This window comes from Malus domestica, chromosome 15, assembly GCF_042453785.1.
Source record: "Malus domestica chromosome 15, GDT2T_hap1".
NCBI classification, from domain to species: Eukaryota; Viridiplantae; Streptophyta; class Magnoliopsida; order Rosales; family Rosaceae; genus Malus; species Malus domestica.
Genome location: NC_091675.1, coordinates 5,763,377 through 5,783,299, shown reverse-complemented (window position 1 = coordinate 5,783,299; position 19,923 = coordinate 5,763,377). Strand labels below are relative to the sequence as shown.

Below are 19,923 nucleotides of genomic sequence, written 5' to 3'. Positions count from 1 at the left end.
GGGTGCACACCCTTTTCAAATTTACAATTTGCCACCAATTTCCTCTGTTTCACCCAAAATTAGAAGGAGGGAGCCCAAGAAAATTTTCTGTTTGTTTCTCGGGAAAAAAATGGTGACGCCTAACTTATCATACGAGGAGTCTCGCCGGCAGCGAATGGAGGAAAACAAGAAGAGAATGGAAGCTCTGAATCTGCCTATGCTTGCTCAATCTCTTAAAAAAAACCCAAATTCTCCAAAACCCTCCCCTGTAATCCCTAAAACCCTCAACCCCTCCTTCTCTCACACAAAAAAAAAATGAAAAAACGGCCCTCATTCTTCATTTCTCTTTTATTCGCAGATGAAGCGCGCGAAGGCCCGCACGGTGGAGAAGCAGCTGGTGGAGGTGAGGAGGTCCTCCCGGGTGGCAAATCTTCCGACCCCAGTCTACAAAGAAGTGGTGGGTATTTTGATTTTTCCTCTGATTGATCATATGCTTCTTTCCTTTTGTTTTCGAATTGGAAAGTTGTAATCTTTGATGATTTTATGGTTTGTAGAAGGTTGTGGTGGATCGGGAGATGAGGCCCAGAAGGTATTCTACTAATAGACATAGGGATTTGTCGAACCGGGTTTATGCTTCGGATGAGGCCAGAGATGACGCCACTGCGAGAGCTGAGGCATTAGAGTCCGGTTTGGGATCCAGTTACCCGACCATGGTGAAACCGATGCTGCAATCCCATGTCACTGGTGGATTCTGGCTGGTAAATTAGTGTGCTTTATATGATTATCTCACATTTTCATTGTATGTTTCTTCTGTATTCTATATACTTGTTGGTTGGTTGTTAAAAATCTTACGAACTTTGTACATTATCTCGTACCTGCTTCCTAACTGATTCAAGAACTGAGACATTGTTCGATTGACGTTCTGTTTGATGTGAAATTATAAGCTGTGCCTTTTTTGGCTCTAGGATTGGATTGAAATGGATAACCCACTATATTCAAGGTATATTGAAGGCAAGGCAATCAGTTTTTTATTTTGAGGGAATTAGACATGAAAAGAACTTATCCCTTCTAATCCTACCATTTTAGGGGATGGCACAGGTAAGTTTCCTTAATGAGTAATATATCTTCTACCTGCAAGTTGGACACAATTTTTGCATTTCTTCTTTCAGTATACCTTGAATATAGTGGGTTATCCATTTCAGTCTAATCCTAGACACCAAATGAGGCCTACGTGTGTTATCAATTATCTTCAGTATCCTACTTCATAATGTGTAAGTATAGGCGTACTTGCACTCATTCTGTTTAATGTCTGCAAACTGCAACAGGGTCTTCCAAAATATTTCTGCAGCAAGAACCTCCCGAAACGTGATGATATTGTGACTTTGATAGATGAAGATGAGGATGAGTGCAAGGTTATATACTTGGCTGAGAAAAGAGGACTCAGTGGTGGATGGAGAGGGTTCGCAATTGATCATGGTTTGGTGGATGGGGATGCATTGGTCTTTCAACTAATTCGGCCTAAAACACTCAAGGTTTGGTTACAAGTTTCTTGACAAAGTTGAACTGAAATTACAACAGTTTAGTTCACAAACTGCATAAAAGTTTTAGTATTTTACACTTGGTATGGTTAAATGAGGCTGATTCTTTGTTAAGCTCCAGAATAAGTATATTACCTTCAATAGATACCAATTAATTAAACTAGATAAGTTCCCTACATATGTCCATTTGCTGTATGAGACCACCCTATCATCCTGGTTTCAGTGTGTGTTTTTCGTTTCATGTACTCGTATTGTCATTTCAGGTGTACATTATAAGGGTGGAAAGAGCTGAATAGGGATACAAGCTTTAACTATTGTCAATGTTGGGTTTTTTGCGGTCATTGTTGCCGAGGTAAGGTTTTAAGTATCTCTCTTGGCCTTTCAGCTATGCATTGACAAATGGTTGAACAATATGTCATCTGATTTCTACCGCTTCCTCACAATCTAAGACTGCTAGTGATGTTTTCTATGATTTGTAAATGCACATCTCATATGTAGCCTCTTGACCAAGTCATACATTTACTCTTTTGCTTATGGGTTCCCAAGTTCTTCAACATATCAAGCCGAATTTTTGTTCTGCTGCGAGAAAACCTACACAACTGTGATTTAATTAACTGTAAGCTAGTTTCAGAGTTTGTTCTTCATATGCAAACACTACGCAAGGCAGTTGTTTGCATTTATTTAGTTAGAATAAAGACTTCTCGAAAGTTTTAAGACTCGTAAAATTGATCACATCATTGAAGTTACATGAGCATTCATGATGCATCTGTCTGTGTTATACGTAGAAACGATGTATCTTCTAAATTCAAATGCGCTCAAGTTGCTTGAATGGCATACTAGGATGCATGTACCCGAAGTTGCCTTCAGTTTTCCAGTAACTGAACGAATGGCTTTCTTCCTTGTTTGCCTCTTGGACTTGGTTGCTTTCTGAATAATGTTGTTGGCAGTTTTTACCTCATTAGCGTTCAAGCGATTTTGTTCGTCTTAATTCTCCTGTCTTCTCCCTCACGCAGCTCTTTTACTTATTATTGCAGGTGAAGCAATCGTGTGCAATCATATTTTTGAATGTTCTCCGGTGTCCCTTTTAAGACCTGTATGAAGAACCCACGAAACGAACAAATATGAATGAACATCCGATTTACTCTTATCTTTCCCGTTTCTCTGCTTCTATATTTCTTCAACTAAGAACTAAAAACTTCTCCATGGAAAGTGGCAAGCAATACAAGCAATTCGCTTCACGCAAGACTTTTCAATTCTTTAACACCGACAAGCGACAAGCGATGACTAAACTAAAACTTCTAATTGTTTGATTGTTGCATCGGGATAAACTTACTTAGGTTTAAATGTCTCTGTGTCAGTATTTTAATCTAATCACATGCGACTCTAATTGTACCAAAAATGCTGCTGCATTTCACCAGATTTACATGTTACTAGGTCGATGGTAAATTTGAAAGTTTGAATTCACCACTTTAATAGTAATTTTAATGGAGGTAAAAACAAAATATTTACGAACTCAAAGAAAAAAAAAAGAATAAATATTTACTGCTGGGTGCAGACCATTTCTCAAGGCAGTGGGAACCCAACGGTCGACTAGCAACGACTCTTTTAAATATTCACACTTTTGCCACCATTTCGCTTCATCCTTCCACCCAAAAACCAAAAAAACCAGAGAGAGACAGAGAAAGTCCGATAAAATTTTCTGTTTGGTTCTCGAGAAAATGGTGACGGCAAAGTCTAAATTGTCGTACGAGGAGTCTCGCCAGCAGCGATTGGAGGAAAACAAAAAGAGAATGGAAGCTCTCAATCTGCCTATGCTTGCTCAAGCTCTTAACAAAACCCCAAATTCTCCCAAACCCTCCCCTGTAATCCCTACAACTCTCTCTCTCTCTCTCTCTCTCTCTCTATATATATATATATATATATATGTACACACACACACATATAAATATATTTCTCTGTAAACAGACTTCACATTCTGCCTATTCTTCCTGTATTTTCAGATGAAGCGCGCCGGGAAGCCTCGCACGTATGAGGTGCAGATGGTGGAGGTGAGGAGGTCCACTCGGGTTGCAAATCGACCTGCACCCGATTACAAAGAAGTGGGTCATTAAATTTTCCCTCTACTTGCTCAAAGCTTCAGTCTTTGGCTTTTGAATGTGTATTTTTGAGTAGGGTTCTTCTGGGCCTCTGGCATTGTATGTAAAATTTCAATTTTTTATGTTATGGTTTGTGACAGGTTGTGGCGGAGCGAGTAATGATTCCGAGAAGGAGCTACTCCACTAATCGGCATAGGGATGTGGCGAACCGGGTGTATGCTTCCGATGAAGCCAGAGCCGCCGCGATGGTGAAAGCCGACGAATTAGAGGCCAGTTTGGGATCCGATCACCCGACACTTGTGAAAACAATGCTGCAATCACATGTCACTGGTGGATTCTGGCTGGTAAACATTATTCTCATCTTTTCACTGTATGCTGTTTGTCTGGTATGGAATTGTTTATTAAGAAAGAAACCAACTGTTTTGAACAACATTTTCAGTTTATTTGTGTTTTATATGTTAGAAGAATGTAAAGTCTCACATCGAAAACCTGACAAAGTAAAATACTACATGGAATGAATGGTTTCACTACCAGTCGCACCGAGGCTTTTTGTATGAAACCCCACACCCGTTGCACTGTGCATGTGATTAAGTTGGTGTGACTCGTAGTGAAACGCTATCTCCCTCTCCGAAATCTCAGTCGCTAGACAATGTAGCAATGTGCTGTCGATGAAGAAAGTTGTATTTGCTCAGTATATGTCCAAAGTGCTGCTTCATATTGTGTATGCAATCGTATCTTGTATAATTGGCAACAGGGTCTTCAAGTAAGCTTCTGCAAGAACCACCTCCCTAAGGGTGATGAAGTTATGACACTGATCGATGAAGATGGCGACGAGTACCCGACCATATACTTGGCCCGAAAAACAGGACTCAGCGGCGGATGGAAAGGATTTGCAGTTGCTCATGATCTGGTGGATGGTGATGCATTGGTTTTTCAATTGATCCGGCCTACGACGTTCAAGGTAATTGACAAAGCTGCATAAAAACCTTCCGTATTTTGCACTTGAATTTCCGATAAGTCAAGTAATCTTCTTTGTTTTCAAACCAGTTTTGTTTAAAGTCTAATGTACTTGTATAATCTTCTCAGGTGTACATTATACGGGTGGAAAGACCCGGACAGGCAAGCTCAGAAGGATCAACTTAGGTAATTTAATTATGACCATTCTTGTCGCTGTCGAATTTACTTATTCACGTGTTATAATATATCAATCTACGAGTTATAGCATGATTAGACAATATAGCAGATGTTTCATCCACCAATGGTATACATGATGTGAACTTGCAAATGTGTGACTCTATTCCTTTTGTCAAGTTGGTCGGTAAAATCGTTAATTTGAATGATGTGAACTGATGTGGTGTAAGAATATTAGTTAAACAAATAGATACATGTGTTACAAAATTCCTTAGCTCATTTGTGATGTCTTTATAGGAACACCAGATGTAGGGGGCAGTTAGTACATCATATAAATGAAACAAGTTGCATATGCGAAGGGACCACAAATGTGATGCAACTGTCTGTGTTTATATAGAAACCAAGTGACCTTCACGCAAGTTATTCAATTTATTATGGTTTAAATTGTCTCTTTCAAACATCCATATATGTGTCCTATTTTTGTCTTCCAATGGCTTTCCTTGTAGAGATTTTACTCATCTTAATCCTCTTATTTTCGAGAGATTTGTAACTATCTCCGGTTGTATATATGCATTGTTTATCTCTCTTATTCAGTAACGAGAGATTGGTAAAAATAGATATACAACCAGTTACAAGATAGATTCTCTATTTGTACTCGCGAGCTTCGTATCTATCCACTTGTGTACACATTTATAATCCCGTTAGTAAAACGAAAACACAGTTACAAAACAAATTATATTCACTTTTCACTTTCTCACTCGACCCTTTTACTTTTTTGCAGGTAAAAGAGTAGGGGGAATGGAATGTAGAGAGTTTTATATGTAAATTTTGCAATGAGCTCCGTTTGTTGCATTTTGTGTAACAGAGAGATATATATGAACCCCATGACCATGATGACCCAATATATGAATGGACAGAAGCTTTTTCTTATCTTTAATTCCCTTCTTTCTCCACATATATATATATATATATATATATATATATATATATATATATATATATATATATATATATACGTGATAAAGAAGGACAGCTATATTGCATGTTATGGGTATGTGGGTTCAGAGCCTATGAAAACTTTTCCATGGCAATTGGCAATCAATTCAAGTTATTGACTTCATTGCCAATCACACCACAACCCCAAGAAAACTTTTCCATGGCAAATGGCAATCAATTACTTTAGGGAACTTTAACGTGGAAGGATTTTCGCACGCCTTTTTCCTCTTCTAGCTACTATGTACTCACGGGAGTATATGTACGGAAATAAAATCATTTTTTCTGATTGATTATATCAGTAATAAACATTTGACAATCATATTACAGGAAAAATCGTTCATCTAAAATTTAACGGTTGTTAAATGTAATAACGATTTAGACTCAGAGTTTTTCCTTCAAAAATGAGACTATTTGGCATAAAACCAAGTTATTTTCATTTAATTGTTTTGCAATTTCTTCAACATGGGCAAGCAAGCAAAAGACCATATTTAATTTAATTTAACTTAATTTAATTTGCTAAGCTAAAAAGCCTTGGGCCTTTCCAGCCTGCAAAAAAAAAAAGCAAATAAATCGAACATGCCTCTGCGACCGCGTAACATGTGTGAATGATGGAGCTGTGATCGTGTGCAGCCGGATTCACTGAACGAAGCCGAATGAGCCACTGGAATCCCAAGCTGCTCAAGCTTTTGAGCCGATCATTATTAATGTAAAAAATAATATTATGTATTGGCGTGCCCGATTAATTGACTTGCCTTTACGCGGAGTTGGTTTTAGTTAACTGGCGCCGAGAATTCCGGACTCTCCAGGTGGAGGGCGGGACAAGGCGGTTAGGTTTTTTCCAAGCGAAAATGGTGCTACAGATAAATGTTCCTGTGGGGTCCCCCAAGGCCCAATGGGTCCCACACTTGATCACAATCTTTGAACTACGTGACATCAACGTCGTGTTATGATGAATCATTAACATTGATCTGAAACAAAAAAATGTTTTATCATTATGTCTAAACTTTGTGTGGATACTTAAAAGTGAAAAAAATAGACAAAATTTGCCTAGTCAAATTGAAGCCTAACCGCCTTGTGAGGTCAAACTAGCATCAATGCTAGTTTTGAGAGGGCGGGATCCACTATAACAAAAAAAATATCGATAAGTATATAATTTTTTTGAATTGTTAGATTTTGCATCTGGCTTTCAGCTCTTACTTGACACATTAACTCGAAATTTGTATTCTCTTAGGATGACGCTTGGTTTGATTGGAGGCTTGAGAATAAGTTTGTGATAATTGTACTTTTTTTTCTTTGAGTGATATGAAGACATAAATTTAAACTTAAGATCTCAAGTTTACAAGCACCTTGCATATCATCTATGTGGTTGGTAAACACATTTTGAGATGTGATACTTGTTACATGATTATGAACTCATCGTGAAAGAATAATCTAATGGTTTTTCGTCTAGTTAAGAATATGCTTTCAGCTACTTACGAAAGCATTTACACATATCTTGTCTACTTTACCATTATTGGAAATTTAACGAATCTCATGCAAGTATAATATACTAGAAATGAACCACATTACTTCCTAAACCAAGTATCGGCATAAGACAAGATAATAATTCATGATTTCATTATTAGATGACTTCTTCAGCGAATCAAATGCCACTTAAATCCAAAACTAGTAACAAGTAAATGAAAAAATGATTAATTATGGTAACCGGCTAAAACGGTCATTGTGTAAAAATTTGATCTTGTGAATTGTGATTAGTGTTGTGTGAAGGGTTTATTTTCTTGACCGAGTCCTCGTCGAGTTTTTGAGTCTCCTTTGCTAAAAAGAAAAATAAAATAGAAATAAAACAAATCGCATAGTTTGTCTTACTTGGTCGACTTCAGATTCCTCACACTCAAGGGCCCCACCGGAGCCCACCCTCCCCATGGGCCCACACAGAACTAGAGAGCGAGAGACAGAGAGATCCACGAAGAAGTCGCGAAGCAAATCCTTTTCTCTCTTGACTCTAGCGCGGCACACAAGTCAAACGGCGCGTCAAAGACGCGGCTCGGAGCGCCGAATTTAAGAAACGGCGCCATTTCCTGCCACGTCAGCGTCAGTAAATATTTATTAATTAATATTTTCTCTCTAATTTTATTTTTCTTATTTTTATTTCATTTATTTTTGTTTTTGTTAAAAGAAGAAAGGAAAGGAGAAGAACAGCTTCATTTCATTTGTGCTTTTTCATCTCATTATTCGCTCTCTCGAAAGAGAATGGAATTTCCGCAGTGCGCCGGTATCCGCGTTTCTCGATCACAGCAACCCGCCACCGCCGTCGTTTCCGTCGCGCCTCGCTCTCGTCTCCTTCGCGCGTAATCGTCATTGCTGTTTGCTAATCGGTCCCTCTCTTCCTGTAATTTTTCTCCTCATTTTCTTGGATTCGTGTTCATATCCGCATTGCGGTTTCTTTGCATTTGTTCATAAATTTTACAGCTTTTGAGACGGTGAAAATCGTCCGATTCGTTTTTGTGAGTGCCGTTTCGTTTGAAGATCTCGGTGATTTGTTGCTGTTTTAGCTGCTGATATTGACGATTTTTTTTTTGGAAAGGATTTGGATTTGTGATTAGATTTGAGAATGCTCGAAACGGTGCGTTTGATTGACGCGCCTATGTGCTGGTTTTTGTTTTGTTTTGCAGGATTTGGATTGAGAATCGGCGATGGAGGAATAGAGGTAGGAGGAGGAGGGGAGAGAGAGAGAGAGAGAGAGAGAGAAAGAAGCTGTGTGTGGAGGTGTTTGACTTTGGGGAACAATGTCCACTAAGAGCGAAAATCATCAAACTGTTCCGCTTTCGGTGCTGCTCAAGCGTGAATTGGCCAATGAGAAGATTGAGAGACCGGAGATTATACACGGTCAGGCGAGTCAGAGCAAGAAAGGAGAGGATTTCACGTTGGTAAAGACGGAATGTCAAAGAATTGTGGGAGATGGAGTTTCTACGTATTCAGTTTTCGGGGTATTTTTCTTTCATTGTTTGTTTCCTTTTGTTTCCTGATTGTCTACCATTTGTATTGACGAAATGTAGAAATAGCTAACTTTGATGTTCATCAAATTGGTAAACTTTTTGACCAAATGGATGCTTAAAAATGTGGATCACCTAGTTTAGGTGTGTGGTTGTTCATGATTTCCTTCTTTGTGTTTTGATATGTGATCTTTTGGTGTTTACGATGCACAATATTTACATAAACTAAATGTATCTGAGTATGTAGTTGATTGCTGTGATGATTTGACTAGCCATGTGCGATGTGGTGGTTGTGCTGGGAATTTCAAACTTGTGCCCATGTTTGATAAACAACCAAGTTCTTTTAAGCCATTTTATGGATTATGTAGATTATAAACATTGTCGGTCCTTTTTGCTCCTACCTAATCTAGGGAACTCGGTTTTATTTATTTTTCAAATTTTATCAAGACTGGAAAAACCATTATTGAAGCCTTGATATATTCTTACTGGACTATGTCTTGCAGCTATTTGACGGGCATAATGGGTCAGCAGCCGCTATTTACTCCAAGGAGAATCTTCTAACTAATGTTTTGGCTGCTATCCCTTCAGATCTAAATAGAGATGAATGGGTAGCAGCATTGCCAAGGGCTTTTGTAGCAGGCTTCGTCAAAACAGACAAAGAATTCCAAGAGAGATGTATGGATGATTTTAATCTGTTTTTAATTTTAGCTCTTGCTCTACCTTAATATCGACCAACACTAAATGGTATTTCCTTCAGTAAAATTCCTATCATAAATATTGATGTGTGGGTATTTTTGTTTAGTTTGAAACTGGATTACCTTTGTAACCTATGCATGCTATTGAAACTAGAGTTAATAAGTAGCTGGTTCGGTGGTGTCTTGGTCATAAGGGGAGATACATAATAATATCCCTTGTTAGAGAAAGCATCTCAAATCCACACCGTTTATGAAATTGCTCATATATCCAACTTATACTGCATGTTAATCATACTTTGGTTTATATAAGATTATAAGTTAACTGTATGCCTATTGCTACTTTTTTCCTTATAATTGTTAAACAGTTAACTGGACTGTAGAGTTTGCCTGAGTTCACCCAAAATTATTCAAGCTGAGAATTTAGTGTCCTAGCTTTATGGTTTATACTCCATTTACTCACACCTATATAAGTTCCTTTTGGTTTGAGAGCTCTGTCTTCTGTTGACTTGCAAACATATCATTGTCTAATCGTACTTGTTTGTGGGAAGCATATCTCCAGTTATAGAGCCACTCAATCCCCACGTATATTTTTCACTTTCTTAGCCTAACTTACCCTAACTTAAACTCCCAAAACATGCACATGCAATGTACATGAGATCCTTAAAAAATGTATGTATATATTTTTCTTCTTGTTTATGTGTTATCAAAATGTTTTCGTCCATTTTGGAGGCATGCATGCTTAAGGATATCAACGAATAAGTTAATTGTTGTATTTGAGGGTTACCAGTTGTACATTTGATTTTGTAATTTTTATGAGTTTTAGTATAATAGTTAATTTATTGTTTTGTTGTGTGCATGATTTCATGCATTTTATTGCCATCTTTCAGCTCAAACGTCAGGAACAACTGTCACGTTTGTGATTATAGAAGGATGGGTCATATCTGTTGCATCTGTCGGCGATTCTCGTTGCATAGTTGAACCTGCTGAAGGTGGAGTTTACTATTTATCAGCAGATCATAGGCTTGAAATCAATGAAGAGGAGTAAGTTCTCTGTATAATATATTTTATGACTCACTTAACTATCTGTAACCTTTATTAACCCTCCAACTAAATTTTAATAGGAGACAGCGTATCACCTCAAGTGGGGGCGAAGTTGGTCGGCTTAATACTGGTGGTGGGGCAGAGGTAACTTTTCTTCATGCCTTACTTAAGCGTATTGTTCACGAAGTTTTCTGTACAAGCACAAATTAAGATATTAAGAAAGGCATATTAATTCCTGGTGGATGAGACAAGTGTGCCTAAGGATAGGTTGAATATATGTAGGACCCTGATGTTGATAAGATTAATCTTGAAAATGCACAGACAAACTAATTTAGATATATTTTTGTCCTTCTAGATCGGTCCTTTGAGGTGTTGGCCTGGTGGCTTGTGTCTATCACGATCCATTGGTGATATGGACGTGGGGGAGTTCATTGTTCCTGTTCCTTATGTAAAGCAAATCAAGGTTTGTTTCCAGTCTTGTTATATTTTACAATGTTTTGTGCCCTTGTTTTGATTTCCATGTGCATGATTCCCTCTTATATTGTGATGCCAAAAGATTCAGCAGACATTCATAGAAGCAACTACTGTATTACTTTGAACCTTTGAAATAATTACCCGTATATTATTATGATTTGTTGAAATAACCACCTGTTTCTTTTCATTGTTGAAACTACAATATTCTTTCGGGCTTCATTTGATATGATTGTCTTACACAAAATGTTGTACTTTTTTCCCATAGTTGTCAACCGCAGGTGGCAGACTTATCATATCAAGCGATGGTGTCTGGGATGCTTTGTCTGCAGAAGAAGCTCTTGATTGTTGCCGTGGGATGCCACCGGACGCTGCAGCTGCACAAATTGTAAAGGTATGATAGCAGCTATAAATTTAACTTTTCTGTAAATAATGGTAGATTTTTTTATATATTCCATAGCTTTGGCGCCTTGACCCATGCTTTAGATGCTTTGCCAGAACTATTGTGCTGGGAGGAATCTTGCTTTCTTACTTCAGTACTATGTTTTAAACTTTTTGTTCTATTTCCAGGATGCTGTAGGGCATAAGGGACTTCGGGATGATACAACCTGCATTGTGATCGATATTTTACCACAAGAGAAGCCACAAGCTTCGTTACCCCAACCAAAGAGGCAGGGAAAAGGAGTGTTGTTTAAATCCATGTTTAAGAAAAAATCATCTGAATCATCTTCTAGTGTTGAAAAAGAATATATTGAGCCAGATGAGGTGGAGGAGTTATTTGAGGAAGGTTCTGCTTCGCTTTCTGAAAGGTTTGTGCTTAAGAAACATCTTCATAGAGTGTTGTCTAAACTTTATTTTGATCTTTGCATCAGGCGTCATGTGAAGTGTTGTATTTTTGTTTGGAAGTTTTGTTAACACTTGAACTTTCTATCGTGGAGTTTTTTCATTTCAGTATGACTTTGTCTGGTGGGGGTTTATGTTGATATACTGGCTTCTGATAGGATTATTGTGTGGAATGCAGGTTAGATACAAAATACCCGCTCTGCAACATGTTCAAATTGTTTATGTGTGCAGTTTGTCAAGTAGAAATTAAACCAGGAGAGGGTATTTCGATACACGCTGGATCATCGAACCCAGGAAAATTGCGACCTTGGGATGGCCCCTTCCTCTGCTCGAGTTGCCAAGGGAAAAAAGAGGCTATGGAGGGGAAGAGACCATCAGGAAGTATGACAAACTTTCCCCCGTCTCTTTCAATTTTTATGATATTTTATTCATTTATTTTTGTTGTTTTTCAAATTTATGGCACATCCTCTAATTTATTTCGGTTTGTTTCTTTCAGGAAGACATGATAGCGATAGTGATTAGCCAACCTTCCTCAGCATTATTTTCATTCGAGAGCACTAACAAAATTACTTTGAGGTTGTTGATGAATGGGAAGGTGGGGCATCTACTGATGCTATTTCCCTTCAATATCTCACGGGGATTTACAAGAACAAGATCTGTTTTGGCACTCAACTTAGAAACCCTATCTGAATCCATCTCATGTTCTCATGTTTCAAGTCGGAAGATCCCAGATAGAGCTGCATGCTTTCTTTAAGATCCCTTTCTTTGACTTCAGAACCACGTAAACAGCCGTGCTAAAGCTGGAAGGGCAAGCATAAATATGCATCGGAGGTAACTTTCTCTCTGGATCCAGACCCTTCTATTTTACAGAGCTAACTTTGAGTCAAAACACTCTTCGGTGTAATATTATTATATAGGTGAACTTGATGTTGAGACCTCAGACAGATTCCTTACACAATAGGGGAAAATTGACGATGAATTTTTATTTTTCCTTGCCTTACGAAAGATGTCTTTTCATTCTTTTCTACTGATGTCTCCTTTCCCTCTTTGTAAATTCCCTGGTTTCCAGCCATTGTTTTTCAAATGGCCAAAAGGGTTGCTGTAATTGTAATTTATAAATGAACCAAAAGGGGAATCATTTGATAGGTTTTTTTTTCTTGGATTCGCGATGTGCACTTGAATCTACTGAATTATTTTGTTCATCAATTTCATTTGCTATCAAGTTCGGTTGTTTGGAGGAGTCGTCGTCATTTGGTAGTGTAGTGTCCTTGAGCACGGCTGTGCTCGTCATTAATCCGCTTTACAAGTTTTTCGTACCGAGGGTCTCAATCCCTCTCTTTCGTGTTGTTTTGAGGTTAAGGCTGGCAGCAAGTAGCAGGGACCATTTGGCCGGTTGGTTTAAAGGAGCCAAATTACATGTGAGCTTTGCCAGTTTGTTGATTGGAGTTTCTATTTTCATGTCTTGTTTTGATTTGCTAATACATGTTATGTGAGGATGATTATTATTTTTTTTTTTGTTTAAATGCACAACTAACTTTCAGTAGAGATTCTAATATAGAACTGGTTGTAAATCCCCGTATTAGTAACTCTTTCTTTACGTAAAATGTGATGCAACTGGTTGCACCTCACAAAGATGTATCCTTTTTGTGTGTGAGATAGGACTATAGTCCAGCCCTATTTTGGATACATTAGGGTATAAACTCTTCGAGATAAATGGTTGGTCTGTATTTTAGCAGAAAATCTTAAGCGTAACTGTTTGTATATAATTAGTAATAAAGAAAATATTCTTGGGCCTTCAACTTATTAGTTGTACGTGCAAATAGCGCCCAAAGAAATAATTTAACAATTTATCATTGACTATTTTTGGCGTGAACGTACCATCTTCGTTAATTTTCTTTAAAGAAAAAACATTACATGTTGCACACAAGGGACCTTTTTTGTGACAACTTGAGCTAAGAAATGGAAGCTCGTCGGCACAATAGAATTGGTTGACTTTATTTGACTGTTGTGCTCACGATCCTTGAAACTTCTGAGATTGAACCTGTTTTTGCCGGTTTGGTTTGGCTCGAAAAATTGAACCAAACCGGACTATTTGGTAGGGTCTGCCAGCTCACCGTTTAATTTGCGCCCTAATGTACAAAACCTCACACGCTGGCGTTTGTTTGGTAGTTGTCACCTTTTGCTTCTCGATGGCTTTAGGGTTTCCTTTGACCTGGTAATCCTCTGAAAACAGTAGAAAGAATAAGAATATGAGTGGCTACTGGCTAAAGCAAAAAGGAAGAAGGGCAAACTTTACAGACTCTCTATTCAGATATCCCCTATGGAGTGAGTGCGAAATCTTTGTTTTATGCCATGTTTTCTTCTTCCTCTCTCTCTCAACTGGTCCATTTTTGCAATGTACATGTAACACGATCGGATAACATTATTATTCAACTCAAATTGTAATAAGTAGTCATGTTTACTTATAAGGAATGGGAATTAAAATCATTTCTATTCTTCAGTTCCCTAATTTTACTAAAATAGAGGAATGAAAACCAATTTAGTTCTAAACTTTCCCTTATGTTTACTAACATGAAGGTACCGTTTGGTAAGCATACGGGACGGAACAGGACGGGACGGGATGGAACGGAACATGACGGAACAGATGATGTAAATATTGAAAAAGATAAAGAGAAATTTTGTCATAAAATGTTATAAATTTGTGTTCCACGGATGTGGAATAGGTCGTTCCAGGAGGAAGAGGTGGAACGAAAAATTAGCCAAATTTTGTCCCATGGGACAACCCGTTCCACAATTTTTAGGCGCACCAAACGTGGGACGGAACGGCTCATCCCGTTCTGTCCCGTCCTGTCCCACGTACCAAACGGTACTGAAGGGAATCAAAATCAGATCAACTAGACTTTTCCTATTTCTAAGTTCTCTCGTTCCTTTCTTATTCCATTTCTGTTAAATAAACATGTCATAGATTTGTCTTTTAATAGAGTGTACTAAGAATCAAGACATATATGTGAACTACATCATTCACATTTACTATAAAACGTGAAATAATAAACCACGTTGCTTGTATTCTTGGTATTTAGAAAAATTCCTCCTTTGAAGTAAGTATAATCTTATCCTTTAGAGAAATGAGAAATTAGAATATGAGAATTTGAATGGTGTAAGAAGTGGCCAAGATGGGTTGAGTTAGTCGACCACATCCACAATAATTGGTACATGATTGAGATGTTGAGCTTAACCATACGAACAAAATTCCTCTACTATGGATGATGCCTCATGGACCACTGCGTGCACGTGTGTTTGGGTCTACCATCACTCACACACCTAACTTTACTATTTTGTTTTTCACCCACAAAATTTGCCACCCCGTTATTTAGTTGCATATTCATCACCCCTCTCATGTATTAGGGTTGCTCACATCATCATATGATAAAGGACATACTTTTTGTCTCCTTTTACACATTTATTTGTTTATTTGTATTGGTTGAGATTGATTTAATCTAAAGCAGTTTGCGTAAATTATTTTTTTTTTGTAAAAAAAAAAAAAAAAAAAAACCTTCTTACAAAGAAGTCCTTGTTGTATACAATTAATCAACTATCATACACACCGTGTGTATTTGATCATAAATAGTCGCATGACTCATAAAGTGCATTGTCGATGAGTCATGTGAATCTGTTCATTGTATGACATGTCATGAGAGACTGGTTGTATACAACCAATAAAATAACACACAATGTGCGATTTTAAACAATCATGTATTTATTTCTTTCGTTATGTAACTTTACAACATGTGTTTGTCTCATCATTTGACACGTGACAAGAGAAAAAAAACCGTTGTTTATACAATTAGTGATAAAGAAATTAAGACCATTCTAATTAGCTTGTCACACGTTCATGTGGGAAAACCTTACTCCGAAAACAATTCTTATACACAAACATCTTATATAATCATCATTTTGATAATAAAAAATTGGATGCAAATATGCAACTAGTTATATGCAATTGAACTTTTATCTCTTATCACGTGATCGAGCAACGACTGCAAAAAGTTTTCTCCACCCTTCACGTGGTGATTCACGTGATCTTTTGTTGTGGTAAGGTGACTGCACACAATAATTTTTCTTCCCCAGGACCTCCTCCGATGTCATGCATCAAATGTTTCAAAACTGATTGATGGGTGAACCATATGAATCCAATCTTGGTTTTCATGGTTAATCTTATGACAAAATATCATGATATGGGCCCTTCTCTCTCCGACGTTGAATCATCAATCATTTGCATTTAATTATTTTAGGCATTTTACACAGATGTATATATTACATACAAAGACCACGGACCACGGTTGTGTTCTGTCTCCCTACGCAACTTGTGTTAGACAATGGGATCGTTTTACAGAGATTAGGATATGAAGATATCTCAGTATCAACGGGAAGTAGACAACTTTGACTTAGATGATCAAGATATGACCCCGTGAGGTTTAAGATTTGAGAATCACAATCGTCGAGAAGATAGTTTGAAATCCAAGCTTCACGTTGCTCAATAGAAAAAGAGAGGTGTTCTTAGTTTTATTTTTTTTATTTTTTAATACAAAGGAATATATTGCACAAGGAGAAAGTCGTAACAAATTTACTTATTTGAAAAGAAAAAATTGTGGACCAAGAAAGTGAGGAATATGAAAGAAAATAAGAGAGAATGAGAATTGGATTCCTCTAATCAATTTAAGTCTTGAATTTTCCAGTATAGATTACAAATTATAATGTGAGAGTTATTGCCACATCATTTTTAACTTCGTACATGAGAAGTAAAAAATCAGAATAAGTTTCTAAATTTTTAACTCTAAAGTATATAACATGCAAATTATGTGACTTAATTTAACGGAAAATTGTATAGAATAACTTCAAATCTAATACTAGGGATGTAATTGTTAGATTTTAATTAGTTTAAGAACTGATTTTCAAAAATAAAAAAAAAATGTTCAAGAACCTAAATAATTCAGAGACTAAATCTGCACATTGATCTAATTTTAATACCCAAATATTAGTAAACACATTAAGTCATCCCTTCAGTCAAAGACTAGTGGCATGCGAACGCAAATAGCTTTCGTTCATGCATGGTGGAGCAGTGATGCTTTAGGATTCCAATGTATTGGATCCAAGGATATAATGAACTGAATGAACCATTGTCATCTCATTCTTGAGTGAGCCTTATACTAACATGTTTATACCAAGATTCTAGAGTTGTACATTACAAATAAGTGAGGTTGCATTAGGTTACGTTTTGCCTAGTCCTCAAGTTCATTCCAAAGAACGTCTAAGAAAACTTGAGGGAGGGTAAAAAGAGAAGCGTCCGTGGAGAATATCTGATGTGCCCCTCAAACACTTTTGCGTTTAATTGAAGCTTGCTAGTGGAGTCAGACATCGTGGCTCCTTGTCCCTTCATACGCCGATATTGTTCCAATGAAAATACCTGCACAGTCTAGTAAATACTAAAATTCCATAATTGTATTCTTAAACGAGTTAGTTATTTAAAATTAACATTAGGTTTATTTTGATTTATAACTTTCCTTACTTATTTTGTATATGAAGTCGACAAATGATGAGTTAATTTCACGTTACAGCATGTAATCCAAATTGTCTTTAATTCATGACTTCCCAATCTCATTTCTAAAATAAATAAATAATCATGCCATTCGTAGATCCGGTGTTTTGCTTGGTTTGAAATCTTATCTTCTCGATCAAAAGGCCTTCAACTCCCACGAGTGCCATCTGACATCACACACAACATACATAGATTATAGATATACTAGAAATCTGAAACAGTACAGACACCTTCCCCAACGTCGTTGTAGTGGTGCATATAGTAAAAGCGAAAGGCAGGAGCAAATAAGTGCCTTTGGTTTATATAACTCAAAGATTCTCTTGATAATACGGGGCAGTAATAAACCCTAGCCAGCTAGGGTTTTGCATTTTTACTGTGTACCGTGTACGGTGTACGTGAGAGAGAAAACATGAGAGGACGAGGGAGGACCAGTCCTCACTGGCAAAACAGTTAAATACAAGGACTTATACCCAAAACAAAGTGTTGCCTCGCCATTCTCCTCTCCTTTTTTAGAGCAAGTTTGGATCTTTCTGATTCTGATCCTCATTTCGCAAATCCTTCTCAGTAGCTGTTAGATTTCGACAAGGACCCACCAACCCATAGAAATACAGCTAAATTTATCATCTCATCCCATTCTATTATATATAATGGAAAATGCTTGGTTACTTCTCAGAAAGGAATCGTAGCTCGATTCAGCGAATCACTGTTTAATAATAATATTAAACGAAAAATTTATACACAGATGTTAGACTGTGACAGGATTCTTAGTGAAGTATTTTCCATCCATAACCATTATTCATAAAAAAAGAATTAATAATGCATGGAAATATGGATTATTCTGCATAAAAGACAATGGAAGCCCAACTATTTCTCTCTCCCGTCTCCTCTCTCTCCACTGCTTCCTGATCTTCTTATCTCTCCCCCCAAAGGTTTGGTAGTATTCAAAGAACCAAACTCTTTTAGAGAAAAAAAAAAATCAGAAATTGGGGGTTTTGATCCTTGTTTCAAATTTTCAACAAAATCATTTGAGTTATGGCCACGCATCAGCTGGAAAAAACCAGAGAAATGGCTCTAGACACCTTCAGCAGGCATGAAGAAGAAAGGCTAAAACCGTTGCCAAAAACTGCCCCTGCCTCACCACCTTCATCTTCCTCCTCCCCCTCCCATGAATTCTCCTTCACTCTCTCGCTCCACACTTCTTCTTCCACATCAAACCCTAATCACCAATCCAAATCCAAAACCACCACCCCACCTTCTTTCGCCATTGATTTGTCCCCCGCAGACGAAATATTCTTCCACGGCCACCTCCTTCCTCTCCAGTTTCTCTCTCACCTGCCCGTCTCTCCTCGCTCCTCCACCAACTCGCTCGACAGCTTCACCCTCCCCATCAAAGGGCCGCTAGAAGATCAAAAACCAACCAGAGAAACCGCTACCACCTATGCCGAAAACTGCATTCGAAACCGAAACATCCTAAACAACAAGAACAACAGCTGCAGCAGCATTGACAAGAGAATCCCACGTCAGGGAAGCAAACACGAGACCAGGGGAAGAACAAAGTCCAAGTCCTTTTCGATTTTCGGGCTTCCCAGACGGCGAAAAGATTGTGAAAATGGTGAAAAGGAGGAGAACAAGGAGATGAAGAACAAGAGGAAGGTGAAGTTTGATATTAGTCATATACTGAAGAGGTACGTGAGAATGTTGAGGCCGCTGTTGTTGTTTAGAGGGAGGAGAGAGAAGGGGCAGTTCCGGCCGCAACCCTATTCGTTTTCAGGGAATTTGAGCATGTTAAACAAGCATGAGTTGAGAGGTGGGAGGGGGGAGTTTTCGGCTCCGGCATCGATAAGGACGTCTCCAACGAATAGCGGGCATCTTGTTGCAACTGCAGCTACAAATGTTCCTTGTTCTACAAGTGACAGCACCATGGAAGAGTTGCAGGCTGCAATTCAAGCTGCAATTGCTCACTGCAAGAACTCCAATGCCACAGAAGAGAAGCCCAAATGTTGAAGAAAATTAGATAGCTAGAGCCTAGGAAGGTAAAAATCAGGGGAAATTTTATATTCGTATTTTATTTGTTATTTGCATATATATATATATACTAGCATATATGATGATGGTGTATGTATTAAATGAGTTAAACAATTTTGTTCAGTAGATTACTCCATCTGCATTCAAATGGGTTGAGGATCCAAACATGACCAATTTATGAAAGTAGATGCATTTTTTTTTTGTTACACAAGTAGACTCGTTTTTCAGGGCACGCTGATTTTCAAGCTCTTATTTTTGTCTCTTGAATTTTTTTTTTTAATTCAACCTAAAGACTGAAAAAATGAATGTAGCAAGAGAAAAAGGGAGTTTAAAAATCATTTCCCTCTTTAGTATTTATCTCTAGGAAGGTTCTTGTGACCAACTAATTTTTTCATGTAACGTACATAGTTAACTGCGGTCTAAAGTTTCCATCAAGATCTCCATTTTCCAAAGGTCTAGAAAAACTATAAAACTATGAGAGTATAAAATCATCACACAAAGAATACACACATGAGAATG

General features: G+C 37.6%; 4 protein-coding genes across 7 annotated transcripts; all 4 read left to right on the top strand.

Annotated features, from left to right (window-relative positions):
• The first annotated feature begins 38 nt into the window (after positions 1–38).
• LOC103455977 (B3 domain-containing protein At3g19184-like) lies at positions 39–2,664 on the top strand. 2 transcript variants are annotated; one of them, XM_008395594.4, is made up of 6 exons: positions 39–247; positions 338–436; positions 537–737; positions 1,305–1,511; positions 1,781–1,869; positions 2,552–2,664. In XM_008395594.4, exons 1-5 carry the CDS (start codon positions 110–112, stop codon positions 1,811–1,813), a joined length of 678 nt encoding a protein of 225 aa, XP_008393816.2. In that variant the 5' UTR covers positions 39–109; the 3' UTR covers positions 1,814–1,869; positions 2,552–2,664. The 2 variants fall into 2 exon arrangements, with proteins under 2 accessions (XP_008393816.2, XP_008393815.2); XM_008395593.3 differs by having other exon boundaries at positions 44–247; positions 534–737.
• Positions 2,665–3,114: 450 nt separating this feature from the next.
• On the top strand, positions 3,115–5,681 carry LOC103424689 (B3 domain-containing protein At5g42700-like). 2 transcript variants are annotated; one of them, XM_070814841.1, is made up of 6 exons: positions 3,115–3,379; positions 3,518–3,616; positions 3,754–3,999; positions 4,368–4,574; positions 4,700–4,758; positions 5,527–5,681. In XM_070814841.1, exons 1-5 carry the CDS (start codon positions 3,236–3,238, stop codon positions 4,754–4,756), a joined length of 753 nt encoding a protein of 250 aa, XP_070670942.1. In that variant the 5' UTR covers positions 3,115–3,235; the 3' UTR covers positions 4,757–4,758; positions 5,527–5,681. The 2 variants fall into 2 exon arrangements, with proteins under 2 accessions (XP_070670942.1, XP_017184860.2); XM_017329371.3 differs by having other exon boundaries at positions 3,128–3,379; positions 3,754–3,957; positions 4,700–4,756; positions 5,526–5,681.
• Positions 5,682–7,868: 2,187 nt separating this feature from the next.
• On the top strand, positions 7,869–12,989 carry LOC103424688 (probable protein phosphatase 2C 12). 2 transcript variants are annotated; one of them, XM_008362786.4, is made up of 10 exons: positions 7,869–8,129; positions 8,413–8,727; positions 9,237–9,408; positions 10,316–10,469; positions 10,550–10,613; positions 10,825–10,932; positions 11,209–11,334; positions 11,511–11,749; positions 11,962–12,164; positions 12,280–12,989. In XM_008362786.4, the coding sequence occupies exons 2-10, from the start codon at positions 8,527–8,529 to the stop codon at positions 12,303–12,305; spliced, it is 1,293 nt and encodes a 430-aa protein (XP_008361008.2). In that variant the 5' UTR covers positions 7,869–8,129; positions 8,413–8,526; the 3' UTR covers positions 12,306–12,989. The 2 variants fall into 2 exon arrangements, with proteins under 2 accessions (XP_008361008.2, XP_017184858.2); XM_017329369.3 differs by having other exon boundaries at positions 7,882–8,244.
• Positions 12,990–18,058: 5,069 nt separating this feature from the next.
• LOC103424687 (BRI1 kinase inhibitor 1-like) lies at positions 18,059–19,569 on the top strand. Its single transcript, XM_008362785.4, has one exon. It carries the CDS (start codon positions 18,412–18,414, stop codon positions 19,381–19,383), a length of 972 nt encoding a protein of 323 aa, XP_008361007.2. The 5' UTR covers positions 18,059–18,411; the 3' UTR covers positions 19,384–19,569.
• Positions 19,570–19,923: the final 354 nt, after the last annotated feature.